The sequence below is a fragment of the Bos mutus genome, chromosome 4 (assembly GCF_027580195.1).
Source record: "Bos mutus isolate GX-2022 chromosome 4, NWIPB_WYAK_1.1, whole genome shotgun sequence".
Taxonomy (NCBI): domain Eukaryota; kingdom Metazoa; phylum Chordata; class Mammalia; order Artiodactyla; family Bovidae; genus Bos; species Bos mutus.
In genome coordinates this window covers 37,705,784-37,732,265 of record NC_091620.1, presented here as the reverse complement: position 1 = coordinate 37,732,265, position 26,482 = coordinate 37,705,784, and the positions used below count along the sequence as shown (strand labels likewise).

At 40.7% G+C, this 26,482-nt stretch overlaps 1 protein-coding gene across 1 annotated transcript in view; it reads right to left on the bottom strand.

Moving 5' to 3' along the window:
- The window catches only part of POU6F2 (POU class 6 homeobox 2), a 504,980-nt gene that overhangs the window by 34,091 nt on the left and 444,407 nt on the right, over positions 1–26,482 (bottom strand). Inside the window, exon 6 of the mRNA XM_070368781.1 lies at positions 18,288–18,434. Coding sequence (XP_070224882.1) covers positions 18,288–18,434 — 147 coding nt within the window. The remainder of the gene's footprint in view (positions 1–18,287; positions 18,435–26,482) is intronic.

Here is a 26,482-nt window from a genome sequence, read left to right as displayed (position 1 = left end):
TTTAGAGATTCTTGATTTCTCTAAGATGTTGTTTTTCCTTTACTACTCTGCTTGCTTTTTACTCAATTAGAAGGTGGGATGAGGAAGACAGAAGAACGGAGAGTAAATTTTGCAAAATATTAGCTCAAGGTTTGATTGGGCATGATGTTGGAATCTGAAATTGACTGGCTTCATCTGTAACTGGGAAGAAATTCTCACTGATGCAAAGTAGATTCTCTCAGCAAAGGTCATATAAGCAAGATTTTCACCACTGATGCAATTTTCTCTGGGCAAAGGAAGTGGAATTTGGAGAGATTCTTTTGGAAATGGACAGAGAGCTTGTCATTTTGTTCTATGCATGTCTTCTCCTTCGAAATGTATATAGCTAGCACACACCCAAAGGCTTAGAATATATGAGTTTGGTTGTTTATACAAATATTAGTACTTTACACATTAAAAATATGCCTATGTGAATGAATAATACAAATATACTGGCAGAATTTTCAATGTCAAGAATGGAGGATTGATGTAACCATGTAGATAATTCTAGAAGAAGGGAAAGAATAAAAAAGTACCTCCTACTTTGGAAAAGGTAGGCAATTATCTAAACGTATCTGCTTTGTTCTGAATGGTGTAAAATTAAGAATGTTGGTTTATTTGTGCATTTACTCATACAAATTGATCACTCACATGCTCATTCACCCACCCACTCACTCAGCAACTTCCAGTGCCCAGCTGTGGGCCACACCACATTGCTCTCATTCCCACTGTAGAAGACTGGGGATTATCTTGCTATCTGAATCCACGAAAGTCTTTGGGATTAACGGGAGCATTCTGTATATCTTGCCAACTATGGCACCAACAACCTGCCAATGGAAAAGAAAGCCTAGGTTCCCAGTAGTTAGGATGGTCAAGATTGCAGAAATTTACGCAAAACTAGAACTCCTGCTGTTGACAATGGTCTTGCTGGCTCTTCTCTCCTCCAGGGAAACTGCTGTAATTGTCAATGGCTTGAGGGGATCTCCCAAGTTCCTCCTTTCAAGGACTGACTGCCTACTCATTTTTGTCATTGGATGGCTGAATTCACTCATCATTAAAATAGGTTCTTATATTCTCCTGAAAAGTGTTAGTTAAAAAAAATTTTTTTTGAAGAAGAAGTCTAATATATTAAAGATAAAGATTGCCGGGAGAAATATCAATAACCTCAGATATGCAGATGACACCACTCTTATGGCAGAAAGTGAAGAGGAACTAAAAAGCCTCTTGATGAAAGTGAAAGTGGAGAGTGAAAAAGTTGGCTTAAAACTCAACATTCAGAAAACGAAGATCATGGCATCTGGTCCCATCACTTCATGGGAAATAGATGGGGAAACAGTGGAAACAGTGTCAGACTTCATTTTTTTGGGCTCCAAAATCACTGCAGATGGTGATTGCAGCCATGAAATTAAAGGACGCTTACTCCTTGGAAGGAAAGTTATGACCAACCTAGATAGCATATTAAAAAGCAGAGACATTACTTTGCCAACAAAGGTTCGTCTAGTCAAGGCTATGGTTTTTCCTGTGGTCATGTATGGATGTGAGAGTTGGACTATGAAGAAGGCTGAGCGCCAAAGAATTGATGCTTTTGAACTGTGGTGTTGGAGAAGACTCTTGAGAGTCCCTTGGACTGCAAGGAGATCCAACCAGTGCATTCTGAAGGAGATCAGCCTTGGGATTTCTTTGGAAGGAATTATGCTAAGGCTGAAACTCCAGTACTTTGGCCACCTCATGCGAAGAGTTGACTCATTGGAAAAGACTCTGATGCTGGGAGGGATTGAAGGCAGGAGGAGAAGGGGACGACAGAGGATGAGATGGCTGAATGGTATCACCGACTCGATGGATGTGAGTCTGAGTGAACTCCAGGAGTTGGTGATGGACAGGGAGGCCTGGCGTGCTGCGATTCATGGGTCTTGAAGAGTCAGACACGACTGAGTGACTGAACTGAACTGAACCAAATATACTAAAATTTGATTTCTGCATTCTATTTACTAAGTGCCCATTATATGCCAGGCACTGTTCTAGATTTGGGGAGTCTGAGAAATACCTCAGACTAGATTTTATTTGATCCTAGATTTTATTTTTAAATAACTTTGATCATGGAAAAGAAGATGGCTAAAGGGTCTGCCATCTTGAAGTCAGTTATCAGTAAGGGTTGAGTTATTCATGGTGGGTGTTGGGGGGTAGATGGGAAGTAGATCCCTTGGGACATCTGGTTCCCAAGAACATAATTGAAACTGCCCATTTCCCATAGCAGAGTAGAAATGACAGGCACACAGTGGGGAATGCTCCTCAGTTTTCAGAAGACAATGTTTCTCCTCAGTGACCACACCACAGTCATAACCTCTGCCGTCTTGATTCCACCACAAGGATCCATGTGAATTCATTACATGGTTCTACCACGCTCTCAAAGATTTCCACTTCATCTGTGACTATGTTATGATTTTGCTATCTACTGAGTCCTAGTTGGAATAAGAACAAAAGTATATTTCAATATGCAATTATTTATAACAGGGACAAGTGTGACACTTCACACAAAAGCAAATGCCTTCAACCCATCATGGCCTTGGTATCAAACTTGTAGCTTCTCACTTTCATTTTTAGATTTATTTATATTATTTATTTTTGGTTGCACTGGGTCTTGGCTGCTGTGTGCAGGCTTCTCATTGTGGTGGCTTCTTTTATTATGGAGCACAGATTGGAGGTACAGGGACTTCAGTAGTTGTGGCATGTGGGCTCAGCAGTTGTGGCTCCTAGGCTTCAGAGCACAGGCTCAATAGCTGTGGTGCACGGGCTTAGCTGCTCTGAGGCAAGCTGGATCTTCCTGGATCAGGGATTGAACCCTTGTCCTCTGCATTGGCAGGTGGATTCTTTACCACTGAGCCACCAGGGAAGCCCACTCATGTTATTTTCAATGGAAGAAATGAAAATCTTTATAAGTAATATCTAATGCTTCAATTTCCAATTCTCTTTAGAGATGTTAATTGTCACTATAATGTTCATTGTATTTGTCCAGTCAGATGTTCCATGTACCAGAAAACGAACTCTTAAATATGAACTGGAAACATTGTTTTCATCATCCCTTTCATCTTTTCCCCAATGACTACAAATTTTTTTTTTCTTTACAGTTGCCAGCACTGTGGAATTGCTAAAACACCTTTTTTTTTCCTTGCAGAGAGAATCACAACTGTGGTGAAGCCATCATTTTGCAAGAAGACAAACTTTGTAAGCATTTACATGGCTTTGCCTAAGATTTTAAGTTTTGATGCCATCAAAAAAATACCTAGAATGTGAAGAAGTATTTCTGGTTTTGCCTGTTGATACCAGTTTAAGTGACTAAATCAGATTAAAGTTAGCTATTGGTTTTTAGTTTGACTCAGCCTTAGCCCTAAGAAGCTGTAGTAAACATTCCTAAATAAAGCCCTGCACCTACATACTGTTTATTACATACTTCCCTGGTGGCTCAGACGGTAAAGCGTCTGTCTACAATGTGGGAGACCTGGGTTTGATCCCTGGGTCGGGAAGATCCCCTGGAGAAGAAAATGGTGATATTTCTTCCCAAATGAGAGAAGAAAGAGCTACAGCAATGATAGCAAAAAACCTAAATCACGGACCAGTGATCTGCATTATCCCAAATTCTTTGGAGCAGTGGGAGTCAGTGAAGGCACTTGCTCAAGAGTATGCTCATGGAGTTTGGGTTTTTTGAGCACAAGCCACCAGTACTCCTTGCTTGGCCCTGTAACAAACTTTTTCTGCTCTAAAAAAAAAAAGAAAAAGAAAAAAAGAAAGTGCTGCATGCATTTATCATCACCTAGTACTGTGAGTGCATTCAAGCATTCAGGCTGTGAAGTTGAATTTAAATTAGTATAACAAGCCTCTAAAAAAAGAAAAAAGGGGGGATGGGGTGGGGGAATGAAGCCATGCCAAGTGTCATTAAAGAGGCATCTGTTTACTACCACCCACTTTCATGAGTACAGGATGATTCATATGCTTTTTGTGAAGAGAATATCTATTGTTGTGGCAAAATTAAATGTATTTTGATACTTGCATGCAAAATTTATCTATCTGTTCAATCAGAAAAAAGTTGTCTTCATCACTTCACCATATTTTACTTTTTCGATTTCCTCTTAGTAATGTTTTTTCAATGTTCTTTAGAGTGAGACCACTGAATTTCTCATTTCTCACAACAAAGACTATAACTCATTAGAATTATGCTGATGAATTTTTCTCATAAAATTGCATCCTCATTTTCATAGGTGACCAATTTTCACTCACTTACCCCTAACCATTGGGCAGGTTTTGATAACTGTAAGGACAGAGGGCCATTGCACTCTTCTAGCTGTTTCTCATAATTTTCTGGTTCCTATTTTAAATGTCCCTCAAAGTATATACATATAATATATATACAATATAATATGTGTGTCAATATGCATAAAATAAATATGCATAGTATAATATATGATATGGGCTTCCCTTGTGGCTCAGATGGTAAAGAATCCACCTACAGTATAGGAGACAAGAATTCAATCCCTTGGTTAGGAAGGTCTCCTGGAGAAGGAAATGGCTACACACTCTGGTATTCTTGCCTGGAGAATTCCATGGACAGAGGAGCCTGGTGAGCTACAGTCCTTGGGGACGCAAAGAGTTGGACACAACTGAATGACTAACACTTTCACTTCACTTTCAATATATGATATATATACTATATATACATCTGATACTTCAAATTTGGTCATGGGACAATGTTAATTTATTACTAAATTTATTACTAAAAATAAACCAGGACTTCCCTGGCGGTCCAGTGGCTAAGACACCATGATCTGGTGCAGGGGGCCTGGGGTCAACCCCTGGTCAGGGAATTAGATCCCACATGCTGCAATGAAGATCAAAGACCCCATGTTCCACAACTAAGACCTGGTGTAGCCAAATTTAAAAAAAAATTAAAATAAAGTGGCAAAAGATCTCACTAATGTAATGATTTTCCAACTATCCTGTTCTAAGCTAAAGAAATCAAAATTTATGCCAATAATACAAATTTTGGAATTGCTAATTGTGAAGCTATAAGTACAGCCTTGTTAGGAATGTGTTTCTCATCATGCCAGATGAATTCATTCATATATATTGTGTAAGATTATTAAATCATGTAGAAGTTGGCATAGTGATACTTACATTGAAGAACAATGGAGATATTTAGTCACAAAACAATAAATTAATCTACTCAGAACTTAAAAATAACCTGTTTAACTTCTCTAAAAATTTGGGGGGCATTTCTAACAATGTATGTGGTACCAAGATTCGGTTTCTGAGAAGGGCACTTTCTTAGTTCTTTCTAATTCCTCTAGATTAGGATGGCAGGAACAAGTTTAAATGTGTAAAACCATCGACATTATCTCCATTTCTACTATGTTATCCCCATGTGAGCTGAGGGGGAGCAGAAACTCTTGGTAATATTTTAAAATGTATATACTTTGTGATCTCAAAAATTCAGAATAAGTTCTTAGAATTCTGAGTAGCATGCCATCTCACTCCCTTCTGTGTTCATCTAAGCAATTTGTATACCACTTTTTTTTTTTTTAAGTAAGAGACTTTTATTTTATTTTTGGCTGCGTGCATGATTTATGGGATATTATTTGCCCAGCCAGGGATTGAACTGGCACTCCTGGCAATGAAAGTGCGGGTTCCTCACCACTGGACTGACAGAGAATTCTCTGTGCATCACCTTTTAAACATAAATGATTTAAGCATCTTTCTGTTTAAGGATATCACCTTTTATATTACAAAACTTTCATTGTAACCAATGATACTGAGAAGATCCTCACATTAAAATCAGTTTCAACTTGCAATCAAATCCTCAAATTCTCTGAACTTGAAACAGATTTTTATTTCTCTAGCTGTACATACATATCACTACATCTCTTCCTTTTGGTGGTATGGGAGAGCTTGCTAATATCACCTGCAGATTTACTGAAGGTAGACAGAAATGTTTCTATTCTAGAGCATCATAAGAAATGAACGATAGTTTAATGAACTCTGCAGGTAAAACCCTTGTGACTCTGCTTTTTGATTAAACAAAGTACAACATTTTGTTATGAGGAAAAGTGGACACTGTCCTGTCCTCAGCCATGTAGTCATGTTACAGAGGCAAGCTAGACATCACTTAGCCTTCTGTTGCTGATAATATGGAGAAAACAAGGTAGTCAGCTTACTTGGTTATTAGTAGTGTGAGCAGTGGACTGGAAAATCATCAAACTGGCCCTCTCTGCATGCTGGGGTGACCATGAGTTTCAAAACCCTGGTGGTCAAGAGTGAGGGAGGGAAGCAGGGCTTGCTTGGTACTCAGTATGTACCTGGAGCTGTGCCAAGCATTTAATACCCTTTATTGTGTTTACTCCTGACAACAACCCTGAAATGTTAGTACAGTGGTTTAAAAAATTGAAGAAAGCTAAGTAAAATAGACAAATGCCATTTTCATCAGGTACGGTAATACTGGATGGCATTATGCTTAAAAGCATTTAAAAAAAAGCGTTTCCATGTAAAACTTCAATATACTAAATAGACCTTACTTTGGAGCAGTGGATAAAATATATAGAGGTGGGGAGAGCATGATCTGTATGAAATGACAACTATATGGCAGGCGTGGTAGGGGGCACTTAGACATGTGATGCTGCAAGCAGCTTCCATCGGAGGACAGCAATGCCTTCCATTGCCAGGAAGAGAAAACTTAACTGAGTGAGATTAGGGGCCCTGCCTGGCGTTGCAGAGCTGCTTGGGGATGGAGTCTAATTTGGAAGCTTGTGCTCTTTACCACGGACTGCCTTCCAAATGAATACACAGATACTTGCACGTTTTATCTCTATCACTCTGTGACTGGACTATTGTGAATATCTATTGACAAGTGTTAGATCAGGGATGTGTTAGTGTTTTTCCTTATGTGCCTGTGTGCTGCTTGATTGATGCCATTTATTAGTAAGTATAAATTATATCACATCTTGACTTTACTGGCACATTCTTATGTCTGTACCTTATGACAACTTCTTGGCATCTAATGTGTATTGTTATTTTTACAAGGTGGAATGTGTTAGGTGGTGAGATGAATAGCAGTTTGGAGCAATGTTCTATGGCTAATTAGAACTGGATATGGAACAACAGACTGGTTCCAAATAGGAAAAGGAGTACGTCAAGGCTGTATATTGTCACCCTGCTTATTTAACTTATATGCAGAGTACATTATGAGAAATGCTGGGCTAGAGGAAGCACAAGCTGGAATCAAGATTGCCGGGAGAAATCTCAGTAACCTCAGATATGCAGATGACACCACCATTATGGCAGAAAGTGAAGAGGAACTCAAAGCCTCTTGATGAAAGTGAAAGAGGAGAGTGAAAAAGTTGGCTTAAAGCTCAACATTCAGAAAACGAAGATCATGGCATCTGGTCCCATCACTTCATGGGAAATAGATGGGGAAACAGTGTCAGACTTTATTTTTTGGGGCTCCAAAATCACTGCAGATGGTGATTGCAGCCATGAAATTAAAAGGCGCTTACTCCTTGGAAGGAAAGTTATAACCAACCTAGATAGCATATTCAAAAGCAGAGATATTACTTTGCCAACAAAGGTCCGTCTAGTCAAGGCTATGGTTTTTCCAGTAGTCATGTATGGATGTGAGAGTTGGACTGTGAAGAAAGCTGAGCGCTGAAGAATTGATGCTTTTGAACTGTGGTGTTGGAGAAGACTCTTGAGAGTCCCTTGGACTGCAAAGAGATCCAGCCAGTCCATTCTAAAGGAGATCAGTCCTGGGTGTTCATTGGAAGGACTGATGCTAAAGCTGAAACTCCAGTACTTTGGCCACCTCATGTGAAGAGTTGACTCATTGGAAAAGACCCTGATGCTGGAAGGGATTGGGGGCAGGAGGAGAAGGGGACGACAGAGGATGAGATGGCTGGATGGCATCACTGACTCGATGGATGTGAGTTTGAGTGAACTCCGGGAGTTGGTGATGGACAGGGAGGCCTGGCGTGCTGCAATTCATGGGGTCGCAAAGAGTCGGACATGACTGAGCGACTGAACTCTATGGCTAATGCATTGTATTCCACTGGATCATATGAAGGCTTACTTCTGTACAGTTGAACTTGAACCTTGCTCCTCTAACTGTTCTGAGTTGAGACTTTTCCATTGCTGGCTATCTCTCATTGATGATATGATGCTTACATCTCTAAGAAGAATGCATCATGCCAAGAACTTGTGGGCCAACAAGAAAGTTGGGTGCATTATTGGGGCATATGGTGTAGTAAATGGTACAATGAACAAATTGAGAAGTTGACTGAGTCTCCTATGTGAATTTGATATTTTCCCCTCTCTGAGAATGTTCTGCTTAACCGTAAAAATTGCTTGCAGAAAAAGCTGATGTTGCTCTAGGGATGCTAAGTCAAAATTCAGCACTTCCTCTCTTTCATTGCCCATGACCCCAAACAGGTTTACTTTTCACCCTTTATTTGGAAAAACTGAGACATAAATGGCTGCTACTTTCATCTCTGATTTTTCACTAAAAATTACTAAAAGGAGAGCCATCATCAACAGCCTAGTCTTTCTCATGCTGGATTTGGTTGATGATTTACCAAATAAATAACATTTCCTCAATTACACAAGCTCCATAATTTTCACATTTTTTAATATTTGTAAAATTAAGCTGCCCCTAACAACTGATACATTTGTTTAATTTTCTTCCATTACAAAAAGCTGTTATTAAACTGAGGGTGTAACTTAAGATCAGTAGTTTCTCAGACTCACAGTACAGAATTACCTTTTAAATAAATGGTCCTTAATTTTGCATATGGGTTGGGAAGATCCCCTGGAGAAGGGAAAGGCTACCCACTCCAGTATTCTGGCCTGGAGAATTCCATGGACTCTAAAGTCCATGGGGTCACAAAGAGTCTGACACAACTGAGCAACTTTCACTTTCATTTAAGATTTGGGCTTCCGTGATGGCTCAGTAGTAAAGAATCTGCCTGCCAAGCAGAAGACACAGCTTCGATTTCTGGGTTGGGAAGATCCCCTGGAGAAGGAGATAGCAACTCATTCCAGTATTCTTGCCTGGAGAACTTGTTCGACAGAGGAGCCTGGCGTGCTCCAGTCCATGGGGTCGCAAAGAGACTAACATGACTCAGCGACTAAACAGCAGCAGCAGCATAGCTCTTAACAGTTTCCAGTGTGTGAGGGTTTGTGTATCATCAAGAGAAATTTCTGAGGTTGATAGGAAAAGAATTACAGTTCCCCTTTGTAGATGGGGCAATGCAGTTTCTGGATTTGTGACAAATCTATGGAGCATCCAGAAAATGAACCTGGGTCTTTGAACACCAGAAGGTGAAGTAGAAGCTGCAGGATGGATACAGATTTGTGGCTCACATCTGCCACTTACTAAAGGCATCATCCCAGGGAGCTGCCTGAACTCTCCCAAGAGTTCGCTCGTCTGCACGTCTGGGATCATCAAACCTGTGGTGAAGTGCTCCCGTGGGACCTCATATGACACCTGCTCCACGGTGAAGCCGCAGTGCATGGGGAGCTAGAGTTCCATTTTGCTTTTCTAGAAATCACTTAGCCTAAAGGAGCATTCAGCTAAAACCTAGCACCGCTCTAAGACATAAGATGGCTGAAGAGTTTTGCACACTGAAACGAATCCCATGAACATTAGTCAGTGATACTCTTTTGCCATTAAGTTTACACTAATTGGAATGTAAACCATGTTCTTGAAACAAAGATTGGAAAAGTCAGACTAGCTCTGAGGGAACTTGGAGTCTTGTAACTTATTGCCTTTCTAGAATCACAGCTGTTATTTAGGTTGCTCCCTTAGTTAATTGGCTCCTTTCTTATTCTTTAGCCAAAAAGATTGCCCAACTGTCTTACTCTAGGAGTCTACACAAGAAAACATTTCCCTATTTACAGAAAAATGTCATACTCATGAAAGAAGAATTTCTTTTAAAAAATGTAGTGACCTGAGTGGGGGAAAATAGTGTCAGCACTGTAATCCAAATCACTGCTTTAGATGAGAGACACCTTGGTTCTCTCAGGTTTAGTCTTTAGAAGGAATCCCCCAAACTGGATTCTTCCTCCTGTTTCTGTACATCTGTCCATCCCTTTAGTTGTACAGGACACGCTGCCCTGCTGAGTTCTGCTCTGGGAGGAAGGTATAAAGATTTCTGAGGGTGCTTTATTTTCCAGCTCTTTAACTTGGCCAGCTCTTTGGGAATGATGACACTAATGGGATTAACCCTTTCATTTCAGAAATGGTTCAGAAATGGGAGCGTAGGGAGGGAGCCAGAGAGGGAGAGAGGAGCTGACCCTTGGCCAGGCAGCAAGGGCTGGCCTGAACAGTTCACTGTCACAATAAGGGACAGATCGGAGCTTCTGCTGGTGGCACTGACCACCTCTGAGACCTGATTAGGTCCCATGTGTCAGCAGCTGAGCCACTGCAGAAGCAAGGCCTTCATCAAATCCATCTCCCTGGATCACTGCAGGCCATAGGGGCTCGTTAGCGCCGTTTCCCATGAAGGGCACCTCCCTTCTCAGAATGGTGAGGAACGCTTCATCCTACCCCTGCCCAGTCACAGCAGGTGCCAAAGCTCCAGCCGGCGCACTGCAGCGGGAGGCCTGGGGGCCGCCACCTATTTGTCTGTCTGCCCATGGTGCTTGGATTGCAACCCCTGGGAGTTCTTCTCAGCGGTGTGGGATCCCTTCTTTCTGCAAAAATGTGCAATGCAAGTGTATGCACTCAAAACAGCAGCGCAGAAATCACCGCAAAGCCTCACACTCCCAACCCCGTGACAGAGCAGAACGTTCCTGGAGGTAGCTCCTTTTTGATTAAAGTCATTATTCAAAGGGCTTCCTAGGTGTCGCTCCTGGTAAAGAATCCGCCTGCCAATGCAGGAGACGCAAGAGACAGCAGTTCAATCCCTGGGTTGGGAAGATCCCCTGGAGAAGGAAATGGCAACTTACTTCAGTATTCTTACCTGGAAAATTGCATGGATAGAGGAGCCTGGTGGGTTACAGTACATGGGGCCACAAAGAGTCTGAGGCAACTGAGCACTATTATTCAAAAATGTGGATAGGGATGCAAGTAAGTTACTTCCTGCACCATTTTCCAAACTGTAAATTCGAAGGAGATGGCGGGTGGCAGGGAATTTGGGAAAGCAGGGTTAAAGAAATTAAAGGGATTTTTGGCTCATCTGCTGGGTGGGGCAGGTCCCCTGCCGGGCCTCATGTGTATTCATTGACTGCAGCACCTCCCACATTTCCTCAGAGAACCCCCTTTTGTGAGGAGTGTTGAGGGGCACACTTAAGGAAGCACTGCTTTAATGCAATGGCCTCTCCTGAAATGAGGAAATAGAGCTCTTAACTGGGCTCAAAGGGGAAATTTGATATGTTAGTGGAAAGATTGAGGTGGTTTATTGTGGTTATTGTTTTATCTTTATTACTCGGATGAAGCCAGGGTAAAATTCGTATAATGTTACTAACCCCATAAACATAGATTTCCCAGTCCCTAGAATGAGCTGTTATTCTATTAAACAATGCTATTTTATATGTATTTCACTGAATGTGATTGAATTTTTACACCTTAAAAAAACCTTCATATAATGATATTTGCAAATGAGAAGATAAAATCTTCTTTAAATTGACGTATAGTTGCTCACAATACTCTAAGTTCCAGGTGGATTATGTATGAGAAAATAAAATGTTTTTTTTTTTTTTCACATCGTTTTGAGTTTTGATTTAGAAAACATGGCCAAACTCATTGGTTGAATGTATTACATGTGTCTATTGCTCTGTTCATAATATTTGGGGGCAGGGGTATATGCAGATGCTTACTTGGAATTTTTAGATACTGACTGAGTTTTTTTAAAAAACGTGTTTGATTCTTATTTGTGCAAAGTTTCTAAATAATATATTCTATTTGTTGTATTAAATGGTATTCTGTAATGATTTTGCAGCTTTAAAAATCAATATTTTGTAGTAAAAATGCAAAATTTGCATGAAAGGAATCACCGTTTTTATCATAGTAATCACCAGGGGAAGGCAAGGAGAGGAATGGGAGGAGTTTTAAGGCCTTAGCTGTATCAGGAATGTTTTATTTCTTTTAAAAATAAGCAAAAGAACTTAAGCTTGTATGGAAAAAGGTTACTATCTGAGTGGCTTATCAAGAATGTCTTTTATACTATTTTTTATGTAAAAAACTTTTATTTTTTTCTAGAGTTAACGTGTTTCATTATAAAAAATGAAATACAGAAGTTGATGTGAAATTCCTAAATTCCCACTCAACTGGTTTTAGCTGGATACATCGAACACATCTCACTGACTCTAGTCCCATTGTTAATGTAGACTTACCATCGATTTGTTCCTTTGTGTAAAGTTTAAAATTAGTTTTACAACATGGGCAGCTGTGGCTTTGTTATTTGTCCTACACAGACAGTGTATAAGTTCATTATATCTCAATCCTTTGGCTAAGATTTGCATTTATTATAACTATATTCATTCATATTATAGTGATTCTAAAAGATTCTCCTTTCTAATTAAATTATGTGTTGAATTACTTTATTTAATTTAATTTTTTTTTTTTTTTTTGACTGTGTGGATTGAGGGATCTTAATTCCCAGACCAGGGATTGAACCCTGGCCCTGGCAGTGAAAGTGCTGAGTCCTAACCACTGGACAGCCAGGAAATTCCCATAGTATTGAATGATTTTAGCAACTTATAGTTCAGTGTCAATTGCTGCTTTTTCATCCTAAAAACAATAGCTACAGCACTAACTTATGGATCAATGAATACAATTTATTAAATGCTTAAGACCTAGCAGGCACTGCGTTTAGCAGTCTCCCTGCTGTTATCACGTCTAACCCCACCACAAAAGGATGTGAGAAATCTTATCACTTCTACTTTGCAGATGAGGAAACAGAGGCCCAGGAAGGTTCTAGACCTTATCCAAGGCCACAGAGCTAGCAATGTGTTCCCATCAGACCTGTGTCCTTCAAAGTCAATGTTCTTAGCTACCCCTCTTGCCTTCTAGAGATTCTAGGGAGCTTTACTATTATTATAATTCACAGGGCTATCCCAATGTCAGCATCGCGTTTCTTCACTCTAAGACATGTACTTCTCACCACTTTAGAAAGCTATGATATTGAAATGGCCTTCCAGTTGTTACCAGTGGTGGTCCTGCCTCTTCATCCACCCCTCTCCAGCCTAGGCTACTGTTAGGATCAGCAGACTGTTTTTGTTTAATTATGGCCTTGGGGTCACTTAGGAAGCACCCCCTACTACAGCACATCCTTCCTTCTTGCCAAACCAGCTCTGCTCAGCCATTGTTTATTCACAGGATGCTGTGTGTATTCTTAGTTAACCTGAATGGGTAAGTCCTTTAAATTTTTCTTCTTTATATATATAAAAGGGTAATATTGTTTAGCTGATTTTTTTTCCACTTGACTGGCTCTTTAAAGACTGAAGGGAGGGTTTTTGACTTGCCTTGCTGCCACTTAAGAAAATTTCACAGTGGTCGAGAACTAATTTCATCAGGAAACATTCTAAGCTTCAGTTAAAATGTAAAATGCTTTCTTTAGCCCCAGGATAAAATAAAATTTCATTTGCTTTTACTTTTCTGCAATAATGCCAATAAGGAGATATTGCCGGGGGCCTGAGGGAAACCGATTCTATAGCTGAACAAATCGATGGTAAATCTACTTGCCAAATCCTGAACAGACCCACTGAATAAGTGTTAGGAACACACACACACACACACACACCCCTATTGAACTATACAGGGTAGGGATGACATTTCTCTAAAGGAAATTAATGTCCTACTATTAAGATTTTCACATTCTTAAACTCCTCACACACTGCAGAATTATGAACCAGTGCACAGCTATAAACCAAAAACACAGCTCCTTGATTAATCCTAATAGGTTACATTTATTGAATGATGGTATTATTGAATGATCATTATGTGCCTGATCCCGTTCTAAGCACTTTAGTCCTAGAAGCTGGTGCCATAATAATCCCCATTTTTCAGATGCAGAAACTGAGGCACAGAGAGGGTAAATCAATTGCCCAAGGTCTCACAGCTGGTGAACAGCAGTCTAGTTACAGAGCCTGTTCTCTTTGCCTGAGCACTGCACTGCCTCTGCTGCATATCTGAACCAAAGAAACATTCCAGAAAATGGTAGACAAACTCTAAATGATGACGAACATTATAATAATCATTTATTGAGTCTTTAATGTCATACTGAGGTGCTATAGTAGATTTTTTTTTCACACACATCTCATATAACTTCATAATCTAGGGGTTTAGTTTTGATTATTTTTATTTTAAAATAAAACTGAGGCCAGAGAGAGATCAGGTAATTTGCCTAGGGTCACAGAGCTAGTAATTGACTGACTTTGGGCTCAAATGAGCCTATAGCTAGCATTCTTTCTATTGCCTAACTTTCCCACTTGTGTGGAAACAGAAGGAACCAAAATGTTCTTCTCAGCACTGTGACAGCCATTGTCAATTTCATTATCACTAACTATCATCAAGACACTTGGTACCTTCCCACCTCATAGTGAAATTGTGTGTGATATAATTTAAAATAAGTTAACATCCCTGGGTAAGATATGTGCTTTGTGAATTTAGAACATAGTAGTTTTTTTAGGGACCTCTCTGTGGTTCCAATGGCTAAGACTCTGCATTCCTAATGCAGGGGGCCTGGGTTTGATCCCTGGTCAAAGTATTAGATCTCATATGCTCTAACTAAAAATCCTCTGTGCCACAACTAAGAGCTGGAGCAGCCAAATGAATAAACGAATTAATTAATTAAAAAATGCAAAGAAAAGAATGAAGTATTTTGTTAGTATTATTCACTCTTTGGACCAGTGTCTGACTTCTGAATTAACTGCTATTCTGAATGAATGGCAAGGTTAGAAGGGTATGAAACGTCTGAGGTTTTCCCTCCATATTTGCTTCAAAACTACTACTTGGAAAAAAAAAACTGTAAAAAATCCTTAACTATATTGAGATGTCCTTTAAGTTTACTGAGATTTGGTAAATGAAAACAGTCAGATTCCAAGCCTGGGAAGCAAAACTGCAAGTCTCAGGTGGTAGAAGCTTAGAGACTGAAGGAAGATCTGGGAAATGTCTCCCTATGTGGGCATCTGCCAGCCAAGGAGGCAGACCTAGGACCTCCTGCCCTCTGAGTTGGAGCCAGTGACCCAGGATGCCTCACAGGAGTTGTGTTAGAATTCACAGGATGAGGCTCTGGTTGAGGAAAGTTAAATCATTACCTTTACGTTAAAAGACAAAAAAGAGGTGGAGCCTAAACCCACTCTCAGGCAAGTAGGTCTGAATTCAGCCAGGACTCAAAACTACTGTGTAATCCCACATTGGCTTCCAGGGAACCAAGAGAATCTCAGCAGTGGGGATGAAGGATTAGAGCATTTCTGGTAACACAAGGTCCCTGTGTGCCTCAACAGACCTCCTGTAGCAAATTATCAGTGGAGTGAAACATGCTTTTCTAACTTAGTTTAGATTTCAACGTTATGACTTGCACGTGAACTCCCACATTTAAAAAATAGTTGATGTCAAGAACTCAAATGAAGGAATCTCTAAATATATTTAGAGTTTTCTTTTTGTATCTTTTCTGCAAAAGCTCCATAGAGATTTTTAAGGAGCTGAAAATGGGCTGCATGCTATAATCCTAGTTAACATGGCAGTCTGAGTATGGAAATTGCAATCACCCGATTCCAAAGTAGTCTTAACTTCTGTACCAGAGTAACACAAGCCAAAGGAGTATACACACACACAACAAATAATATTTGCCTTTTTGGGAGTATAATTTGACTTCTTCATAAAGCTCAACCAAGTATCTTGATGCCAAGAGATGCAAGGCATGCACCTTTTTCTGGGAAGATGACAGTGTTTAAATTACAAAGATTAAAAAAGGCACAGTGCTGTATCAATGTGGCCAATTCCTCTACTTTGGAAATGAGAGCATCTTGGTCTTTTCTTGCACTGGGAGGAGGACATGACGACCCTGGGACATGTCTAAAACTCTCAGGCAAGACTTCACATGTGGGCATAATTGATTTCTCTGTAAGTTGTTGTTGTTGCTGTTGTTTTTTACTTTAGAAAGTTTGTGTACCACGTCAAATCACCTATCCTAACACAATTTTTAAAATAAAAATATTATTATTAAAATCAACTTTTATTCAATAAATGCAGAGTGCCAATTAAGCTTCAACTTTGAATTCCATTTCCTTAGGAGTACTTATGGGTTGGGAGAGCCATCCCTGAGATGAGAGCTGGCAAAACCTACAAAAAGCAAAAGTCATAACTCGAGTCCCTGAGAAGGAGGCAGGTTTGTAACTGGCAAAAAAGATCAGCCATTACATCATCAGAAGAATCAGCTCCTAATAATTCCTTCTAAACACTAAAGCATTTTCTCTAGCACAAATACTCAAGAGGTGGAGCATAGTAGTATATTTCACTTGGACATGGGGACAAGAGTACAAGTTAGTGGTTATGGTGTCTATCTTAGAATTTTAAAATTTACATTTCAAGAGTTAGTTGCCTTGTAGAAAGGAATCAAGGTGTTCTATTTTGGGCTCAACTGCAGGAAACAGCCTCCAGGATGGACTTGATCTGTGTATGAGTTACAGATATTATAACCAACTTTTCCTCTACATTAATACTCCATCCCTCCAGAAATCTTAATAGGCTTTTTGAGAGCCTCCATTTAGAGCTGGCTGCATAAAATGATTCTTTGATGAAAAGGGATTGGAACAAGGGTTAAAGCCGACATTGAAAGGTGACTGTGGAGGGCACGGTGTTCATACATCCCTCCTTTAATATGTGTGGTGTGCACCTGTGGTAAGATGATTCATTACCTGGGAATGCTCTTTGACAAGCTCCATCGTTCAGGCCTCGGGGTTCTGACGGGACAATCCTGCACCCGCCCAGGAAATATAACAAGGTCAGCTTTCCCCGCGCAGCCCGCCCCCCCACCCCCCCAAGGGATGTGGTTGGAGACGGTTTAGCTTATAATGCATCTCTGTTTACTCTTTATGTAAAATAAAGCAAGGTTCAAGACATCACAATTCCTGTTCCCCCAGAGCAGGCCAAGCAGAGAATAGTAACCTTGCTATTGGGAAAATAACCCTGGGAGAAGAAAATATTAGCAAGGATGCAAAGCTGCTTCTTTCTTGCATTTCATCATCAGACACAGGAATGTTTGAGAACCAGATGCCCTATGCAGCGAGCCCGGGCTCTGTGTCAGGCCTCTGAATGAGAGGGCACCCCTGACACCATCAGCTTCACCCTCTTCTGTTCTACATGAAGCTTTTAGGTTTACTGGGGTCTTGAAGAGGGACGACTTCCATCTGAAGTTCTGTCAGAGTCTTGGTGGCCACAATGCAGGCCCACGTGCAGTGGGAGGGAACAAATGTGCCTGCTGGTGACATGAGGAAGGTTTACTGGCCCTGGCAGGTTGAAGTAAATCGACAAGCACACAAGAAAGCACTAAGCTCTTGGGAGAATCAGCAAGAGGCCGGGCACATGCGTTGACTGACAGCTTTATTCTAATTCACACCTTTTCTTTGTATCCTTTACAGAACATCTTGAATTGTTTCCCATCACCTCCCCATACATTCAGAAATTAACTTTCTTTTCTTTTTTAATTAAAAAAATTTTTATTTTATTTTTTGGCTGCACCATATGGGATCTTAGTTTCCCATCCAAGGATTGAACACTTGCCCCCTGAAGTGGAAGCATGGAGTCTTAACCACTGGACCACCAGTGAGATTCCCCAGAAAATGGCTTTCTCAAGGCTAATTAGAAATCTTAGAGCAATTAAGGAAGGAAACTTGCCAGTTTCCTCCAATACCCAAGTTTCCAAAAAATGAAAAAAAAAATAAAAACAAAACAGAAATCTTACTTGTAAAATGTAACTGATATTTTCTTAGCAAGAGTCTCCCAGTCCTGAAAAGTAATTTCTTTAATTAAGGTCATAGCACAAGTCATTGTACAGAAATAAAACCCACATAAAACTTAGTAGACATTCTAGGGGAAAGAAAAAAAAAAATCTTGTTTCTAAAATAGAGAAACACCTCCCAAGCCTTCTTTTCTTCTTGACATTGCTGGTCAACATTATTTATTTGACATAATGACTGTAGTTACATATCACTGTCATGCAAAAGAAATTCATTTCTTTTCCGAGTTCAAGCTGCCATACAAATTCACTCTTGTTTCCACTCCCACTCACCTGTCCTTGTGCATTAGTAACTAGTTGACCTGTGACCCCCTGCAGACTGGAGAGGGTATTGCCAAAGGCCTGTGAACTTGCTATGGAGCCCATGGCTGCTGCTGCTGCAGCCGCTGCAGCCTGACTTGCTAGTGGATTATTAACCAGCTGCAAAGAGAGAAAAGATCAGGGTGAAACCACCACACACAGGCACAGCACAATGGAAACAACATTCACGTTGGGAGGGAGGTTCTCACTCCAAATGGCTCATGCAAAGGTCCGGGAACCCAGCAAGGGGGCCTGGGGAATGTTGTCTCTGAAGCTGCAGAGTTTGGGAGAGGTTGGAAACGGGCTGGAAGGGAAATATTCTCCATCAACACTGGGCTGCTTAATGGAGCCTGAGTTTGGGAGGAGGCCCAGGAGGGAGAGAGGTGAGCCCCAGGAGGGAGAGAGGTGGGCCCCAGGGGTGAGGTAGGTCCTTAGGATCTCCCCAGGTGGAGAAATAATTTTGGAGAAGTCCCTGGGTTTTGTTTGCTAGGCTAAATAAAACATTGAGAAAATGTCTACTTTGCTTGAGGCAACCAGACCAAAAGTGGGATTAAAATAGGATGGGAGTAGGGGTGGAGGAGGGGAATAGACTTTAGGGATTTCTGCAAAGGAATTTATCATTTTCATTTGTGACTTGCAAATTCACATCCAGTAAAGAAGATGCCTCATTCCACTTCTTTCTCCAAAGGAGAAGGAAACCAAAGTCTGGAGGTACTGACTCCTCTAGCCTCTGTGCTCTCTGAGAGTGAGTCTAGAGTTGGGGCTTTTGGGGGGGCCTCACTCAAACCATGGGATTCAAGGTCAAGGAGGAAGATCCCTTGGTGAATGGTCAGGGTGACATTGGCTTGCTGTTTGAGCTCATATATGGCCTTCCCTTGGCCTCTTTCCTGGGGTAAGAGTGAGCTAGGGAGGAAAATTTGATGGGGCTGGTGGTGGGGGGAGTGGCCCAAGGAGGAGGTTATGGCTGCCAAATTTTGTTTTTCCATGGAGGCCAATTCAATATTCTTTATCCTGCCAATTTTCCACGTCACAGGTTTTCAGGCCTCCTGACCATGAGGCAGAAGTGTAGCTTGAACTAAAATCTGCATTTAGGTTAATGACTAGATATAAATGCAAGAAACATTTAAATTTTTTTCACAGTATTGGTTTTGATACATGAATTTCATTTGTATTTATTCTAGGGTGTTATTTTTCCCATATAGTTCCTCTCAAGTACAACAATTGTTGTGTATAATAATGCATTTTCCATCACCAGTTCCTGCATCCATGAAATTTCTGCATTTAGGGGAAACCTGCCAAGACTAAGACTTGGTGGAAAAAAAATTAATGCCATACTTAATTCTAGTTTAGAAGCTCTTTTAAAGATGATTTTTTTTTTAACTTTCTTCTTTACTTTCTCTTTTTCTCTTTCTTTTCCTTCCCCCCACCTCCTTTCCCTCAAAACATATTTTATGATTTAATTCCTTTGGAAATTTGCTTAGCATTAACATCATCTGATGAGGATGGAAATACTAATTGTCAGAGGAAATGTCAAAAGGGAGAGGAATTTAATAATTCTTCCCCCTCCATTAATGTGATATCCTTATCTTATTGGTTTCCTTATTCTTTTATAACCAAATTTCACAGCACTAGTTCTACAGAAATTCCATTGACCCAGCAGGTTTGGTTAGAAATGAGAATCCATTTTCAGCTCATTACATTATGTGTCTTTCACCTTTATGTCTCTCCTCAAAGATGAAAATGATTTTCTTTTTAAGGAGAAAAAAAAATCTCATTCATCAGCCTAAAAAGAAACCCTGTCTTATCCCAGATTACCACCATGGGATTTAAGATTCAGATTGGCCTTGATCTTGGTTTTCTGAATATATTTGTATAGTGTATATGAGGCAAGTAATGGTATATGTTGAATGGAAATTTTTCTTATTGGCTTGACTCCCTGAAGTCAAAGAGTTTATAGTGTGTTCTTTTTTTCACTTCCAAGGTGAAAAGACCCCTTGAGGAATACCTTCCCTAAATGACCAGGATGCACACTGCCCTGTGGCACACAATTCTCGGGTCATCTACCAGTTGCTATGTTCACATTTATTTTCATGCAATACAAGTTGAAATCATAATGAAATTCCTGAATTTCAAGGAGGTCTCAAAATAAGCTTCTTAATCTTAAAGAAAGATTAAATTATGTACAATTCGGTTTTAATGCTGAATATGCAATTTTGTCCATGAATTTTGAGTGAAACATTTAAATCAGTACCTACAGAATGCTTTCTGAAAAAGATAGTGCTTCCCATTTAATGACAAGAATATATTTTTAAAAATTGTAAGACATTTTCCTAACATCTAGGTCAATCAAAAGTTCACATGAGAAAATTTGGAATCACTCTCTGGATATATTCAGTAGTGTATTGGGAATTCTCAGTGTTTGGGACACTAGTGTGTTTCAGCTATATCCTTGTATTTGCAATAAATTCAGGCATCATATAAAGGGTGAACTGTTCTGAACAAAAAAGCACCTACTTAAAATCAGGCCCTGAACCTTTGTGCTATGGGGTCAGGAATGGGTACACCTCTGTTTTGGAAGATTTCTTCAGCAACCACAGATGTACGGATTTTTTTTTTTTTTTTTTCTCTATATCCTGGTCCTAGATTGAAATCCAATGTGTTCCTCTTTTTGCCGCTTTTCCTTCTTAATGAAGCAAATGGTGACTCGATGACTCTCTTACTTCCTATCCTGCATCCTTAAGTCTTTGTGAAGATGTAGGGGCTCTGGGGAGATGTCTTGCTGGCCCCTGGAAGCAGAGTTAGACGTTACGTGGGGAAGTGAGTGGTATATGCAGACAGTTGGGTACAAGTCAGTCTGTAAGCTGACAGCATTTCTGGTGGACCACTGATGTTGATGGATGCAGCTTCATAAATACCTTTTGGCTTTTCTGTCTGGGCCTGCCAAGGCAGGGATGTTAGTATGCATTAAGATATGTGGCAGGGGTGGGGGAGGGGCTAGTCAGGAAACCATAAGTGTTCTCTTCATCACCTCCGGTCATGTCACTCTGTATTGTCCTCAGTCATGTCATATTAGCAGTATTCCTCTCAATACTTCTTCTTGATTGGGACTCGGGGGAGATTTGGACAGTGGGGAGCCTGGGCACAATAAATGCACATAATGAGCATGTTAACATTCTGGGACCAACTGGGCATTTTGAAGTCGCTGCCAAGTATATGCCTTCAGATCTCTCACTGCCAGTGTACCCAACCAGCAAAGGATGGCCCCAGTGAGGTCTGACTGTGTTACATACTCGTGTTTGCAACAGTCCAATTCAAAAGACAGGCTGCATTCTGGTGTATGCTTGATTATAAATGTGGAAGCTCTCAAAGCGAGAATTTGCAGACAGACAGCATCCTCAAGTCACATTCACATGGATTCTGGGCCTTGAATATATCAAGCTATAGCTCTATACATCTTAGATAGCCTAAAAACCCAATAGGAACACAAATTTCTTAAGATAGCCCCCTCAGTTTTAGAGAATACAATACTAGAATAATAGGAAATAATTCTGTAAGCAAGGACTTCAGACCTCACAGAGCCTGCACATCCATTCATGCAGCTGAGGGCATCAACTCTGAAACCAGATTGCCTTGGCTTGTGACTTTCAGTCAACCCGGCCTCATGTTCTCTTAGGTTAAGTGGGTGTAAACAGGGCACCACTTCTCATAGAGTAACGGTGAAAATTAAATGGATAACAGATGCAAAAATGTTTTAGAACAATACTTGGCATATATCAAGTTCTAAAAATAATGCTAGCTATTATCCTCACAGTTCATGTTGTGCATCAGGATTTTAAACTAATTAGTTGATCAGAATAGAACAGACCTCCACAAATACCCTTTTACTCTGGAAAGAATGTGAACACAAGTGACTGCATTCTCCATTTTTACATTTTTAACTATTTTCTATAACTTTATTTTGTTTATTTTAAAATTTATATTTATTTATTTATTTTTTGGCCCTGATGCACAGCATGCAACAGCTTAGTTCCCAGACCAGCGGTCAAACTGGTACCCTATGCAATGGTAGCAGATTCTTAACCACTGAACCACCAGAGAAGTCCCTATTTTGCTTGTTTGCAAAGAGTAGCCTGAAGAAAGCTATTAGCAAGTAATGTGACTGTTAGATGAGGTGAGTTGCATAATTTAAAAGATAATATGCTGTTTGAAAATATTTCAGACTGGAGAACATCAGGAAGAAATAGTTATAGCATGATGTCACCTGCTTTTCTTGAACTTATATTGGATCATGTACAGAGAAATTTTTAGAGAAAGCAGAGTTTTGATTCTGAGGACAGGCTAGGCAGGTGGCAGGCCAACAGGAGAAGACCTTTTTTGTCTGATCTGTTGTCTCACACTCGGTTTACAACATTTGTTAGCATTCCAGCACATCAATTTTGCAGTCTAATTCCTTCCTCATGTCAAAATATGGTGAATGAGTCTATTTCATAGTTGCTGATTTGATAGTGAAGGCATGCAGGAAGTAGATTTATAAAAAACATTTCCCTTAGGATTTGCAGTGGTTGATTTCTACCTTCACATATCGATGAGGATATTGAGTTCTCATCTCATAAAGAGAATAAATCCATGTTCCCAAATCTCTAGTGCTCTATGCACATCCTTGTTATCTGTGGACCCTAAATGGTGATGGAAAGAAAAGCTTTAATACAGTTTCTTCAAGGAGGACTCTTAGATGACATCATATGTGTGACATCACATAAATGTCACCATAGATAATGTGGTGGGGTGTCCAAGTCTCGCCCCAGCTTCTCTTTCTCTGAAAGACTCACATTCTGCAGCCTGCTAAAGAATTCAGGTTTCTTGAATCTGAGCATCAGCAGCACTCTCTTTTTCATGAAAATTTGCTGACTGCATTATCCTAATAATGTAAATCTTATTTACAAAAATCTGGCAGCACGAGGCGGCAATTTGGCCATAGTGTTATATTCTATGTCTATGTCTTTATACCAAGAGGAAATAATGGGTGCAGCAGGCTCAACCTTTCTTTGCGGCATAAATGCCCATGATCTATAGTTTTATCATTCTCCTCATGAGCTATGTGAATTTTATAGACTATGGATTTTGGAGCAGTTCTTTTTGCTACTAAGTTTACAATTCAAAACACTGAAACTGTGGTGCCATTTGTTTTTAAATGAGGATGTTCATAAATACATTGATCACCATTCATTCCCCATTTAAAGCCAGAAATGACTAGCAGTGGCTGCCTAGAAATAGGGTAAACATGGCTCTTCAAGTTCATTGCTATACCTGAGGTCCTTGACTTTTCTTATCCTGTGAAACATGTTTCTTAATTCATTGGGACTCTTAACCAAATCCGTACTTCCACTTCTTACCCTCAAGTCTCCTCTTAAAGGTCAAGGAAATACCAATAGACAAATTCTGGAAGGGAAGCCATATTCACCTCAACAACCCACTTGTGTGTTTTGTCCAACTATACCTTTCGCTTTGGTCTCATGTTTATTAATGTGTTATGAGAGCCTCATAACTGTTAGAAATCAGTTTTGTGAGTTTTAATATTGAGCCAAGCTTTGCTGCTTGCTCTCTGCTCATCTCCCTGGAGAGACAGTCCTAGAAGCTGACCATCCAATTCTCTGCCTACCAGAAGTTTAAGTCACCATGTCTGAGACCCCCCAGACTGGAGTGTCTGAGATTTTTCGTGATGACTCTAAGGCACTGCAACTTCCTAAAATACTTTTGAATCATTAAGGTAATTCAGTCTAGTTTCAGAACAAATTATATTTTATTTTCATTTTGTGGCTACACTAAGTACACTAACTTTCTATGAATGCACTAGTTTTCCATCAACACCCAGGCATACTATCTCACAGACGAATTTTGAAAATGACCTGAAGTCTGAGATTGAGTTTCCCAGAAACAGGGTGGAGCGGGAAGGGAAGAATCCCAATCTGGTAGGGGTGTGAGTTTCCACCCTGGGGCTTGGAAGCTTGGTGTCCACCCTCCACACCAAACAGTCCCAATTCACAGCCCTGGGATAAAGGAGAGGCTTGGGAATCAAATAGCTGGGTGTTGTTGGCTCTTTGCTCTTGGGGCAAAGTCTAGTCTTTGGAAGAAGGGCTGCTGGTGCTGGTTTTTGAAAGCCCCCAAGGTAGGGGTGGGCTTCCTCTGTGGCTCAGTGGTAAAGAATCTGCCTGGCAATGCAGGAGATACAGACAGGATTGGGAAGATCCCCTGGAGTAGGAAATGGGAACCCACTCCATTATTCTTCCCTTGAGAATCCCATGGACAGAGTAGCCTGGTGGGCTACAGTCTACAGCATTGCAAAGAGTCAGACACGACTGAAGTGACTGAGCATGCAGGCACAAGGCGGGAGCAACTGACAGAAAAGAATTCCAGGGATCTGGGTGGAACACAAACACATTGCTACAGGGCAACTCTCACTCTCTCTTATTCATTAAAGTCTTCACCCTGCATGCAGATGTAGAGAGCAGACTCTGGACACACAGGGTGACGGGGGGTCGGGGAAGGAAAGGGTGGGATGAATTGAGAGAGCAGCATTGATTGCATATGTACTACCACGTGTTAAATAGATAGCTAGTGGGAAGTTGCTGTATAGTACAGGGAGCTCAGCCTGATGCTCTGTGATACCCTAGAGGGGTGGGATGGGGCTGGGGAGGGAGGCTCAGGAGGAAGGGGATATATGTACACATACGGTTGATTCTGCTGTACTTTGTTGTACAGCAGAAATTAACACAACATTGTAAAGCAATTACACTCCAATAAAGAAGTACTATTATGAACTTAAAGGGTTCATAAAAACGTCTTGGCTCTAAGAAAATAATAAATAAATAGTCTTCACCCTGCAAACATTTAATCAGTACCCACTATGTTTTGGGCACAGTGTGAGGGAGACAATGTGAAAGATAGAATGACATGTTCCCTACCCTCTGTGGGCTTATAGTCAAAGAAAGAATGAGATCTGGTGGGAAGAGATGGGAAGTAGGAAAAGATGAGCTGTCCAGGGAGCAGTATCCAGATCTGAGAGAGTGGCAGTCTGGGGTGGGGTCTGTGAGAGAGGAGGTGGTGGGTTCAGAGTCCTGGGAGGGCAGTTCTGAACCTGTCTACCTTGTACTCGCTCAGTTGCACAGAATGTGACTGGTAATGAATGAGCCATTCTATATGAGAAGGGAAAGGGGAGCAGTACAGTGTAAGGATTGTGTGTGTGTGTTAGTCGCTCAGTTGTGTCTGACTCTTTGCGACTCCATGGACGGTACCCACCAGGCTCCTCTGTCCATGGGATTCTCTAGGCAAGAATACTGGAGTGGGTAGCTATTCCCTCTTCCAGGGGATCTTCCCAACTCACGGATCGAACCATGGTCTGCCACATTGCAGGTAGATTCTTTACTGTCTGAACTACCAGGGAAGCCGAGTGTAAGGATTAAGAGCTTGCATTCTGGAACTAGATTGCCTGGGTTCTAATTATGAGGCTGCCAGGAACTCAATTTACCTTTCTGCTAAGGTCTGAATGTTTGTGTAACCCCTCTCTCTAATTCATATGTTGAAATCTTAACCCCTAACGATGGCAGTATTAGGAAGTGGGACCTTTGGAAGGGGCTTATGTCAAGGGGGTGGTGCCCTCATGAATGTGATTTGTGCCCTTATGAAAGAGACCCCATGGAGATCCTTAGCCCCTTCTACCACATAAAGACACAGTGAGAATCAGGAGAATGCTCTCAACACAACTCAACTGTGCTGGTGCCTTGATCTTAGACCTCCCAGCCTCCAGAACTGTGAGAAATAAATTTCTAGTTTATTAAACCACCCAGTCTGTGGTATTTTGTTATAGCAGTCCAAAAGGATACAAACACTTCTGTATCTCTGTTTTCTCCAGTTTTAGGAAAAGGGGAATAATAAAGGAAGTAATGAAGTCACAGGGATGGTGTGAAAAATACATGAGTTAATTAATACATAAAATACTAGAAGAGTTCCTGGCATATGGTAAGCATGATGCAAGTTTTGCTATAATAATTCTGATTTCTTCCAGGAACTTCTGGACATACTGTTGTTTTAGAGTTGAGTCCTCTCTGTCTCCTTACTCCCTCGAGGGGAGTCATGCTGGGCCTTTCAAAGATCCTTAGCTATTCTGGGGT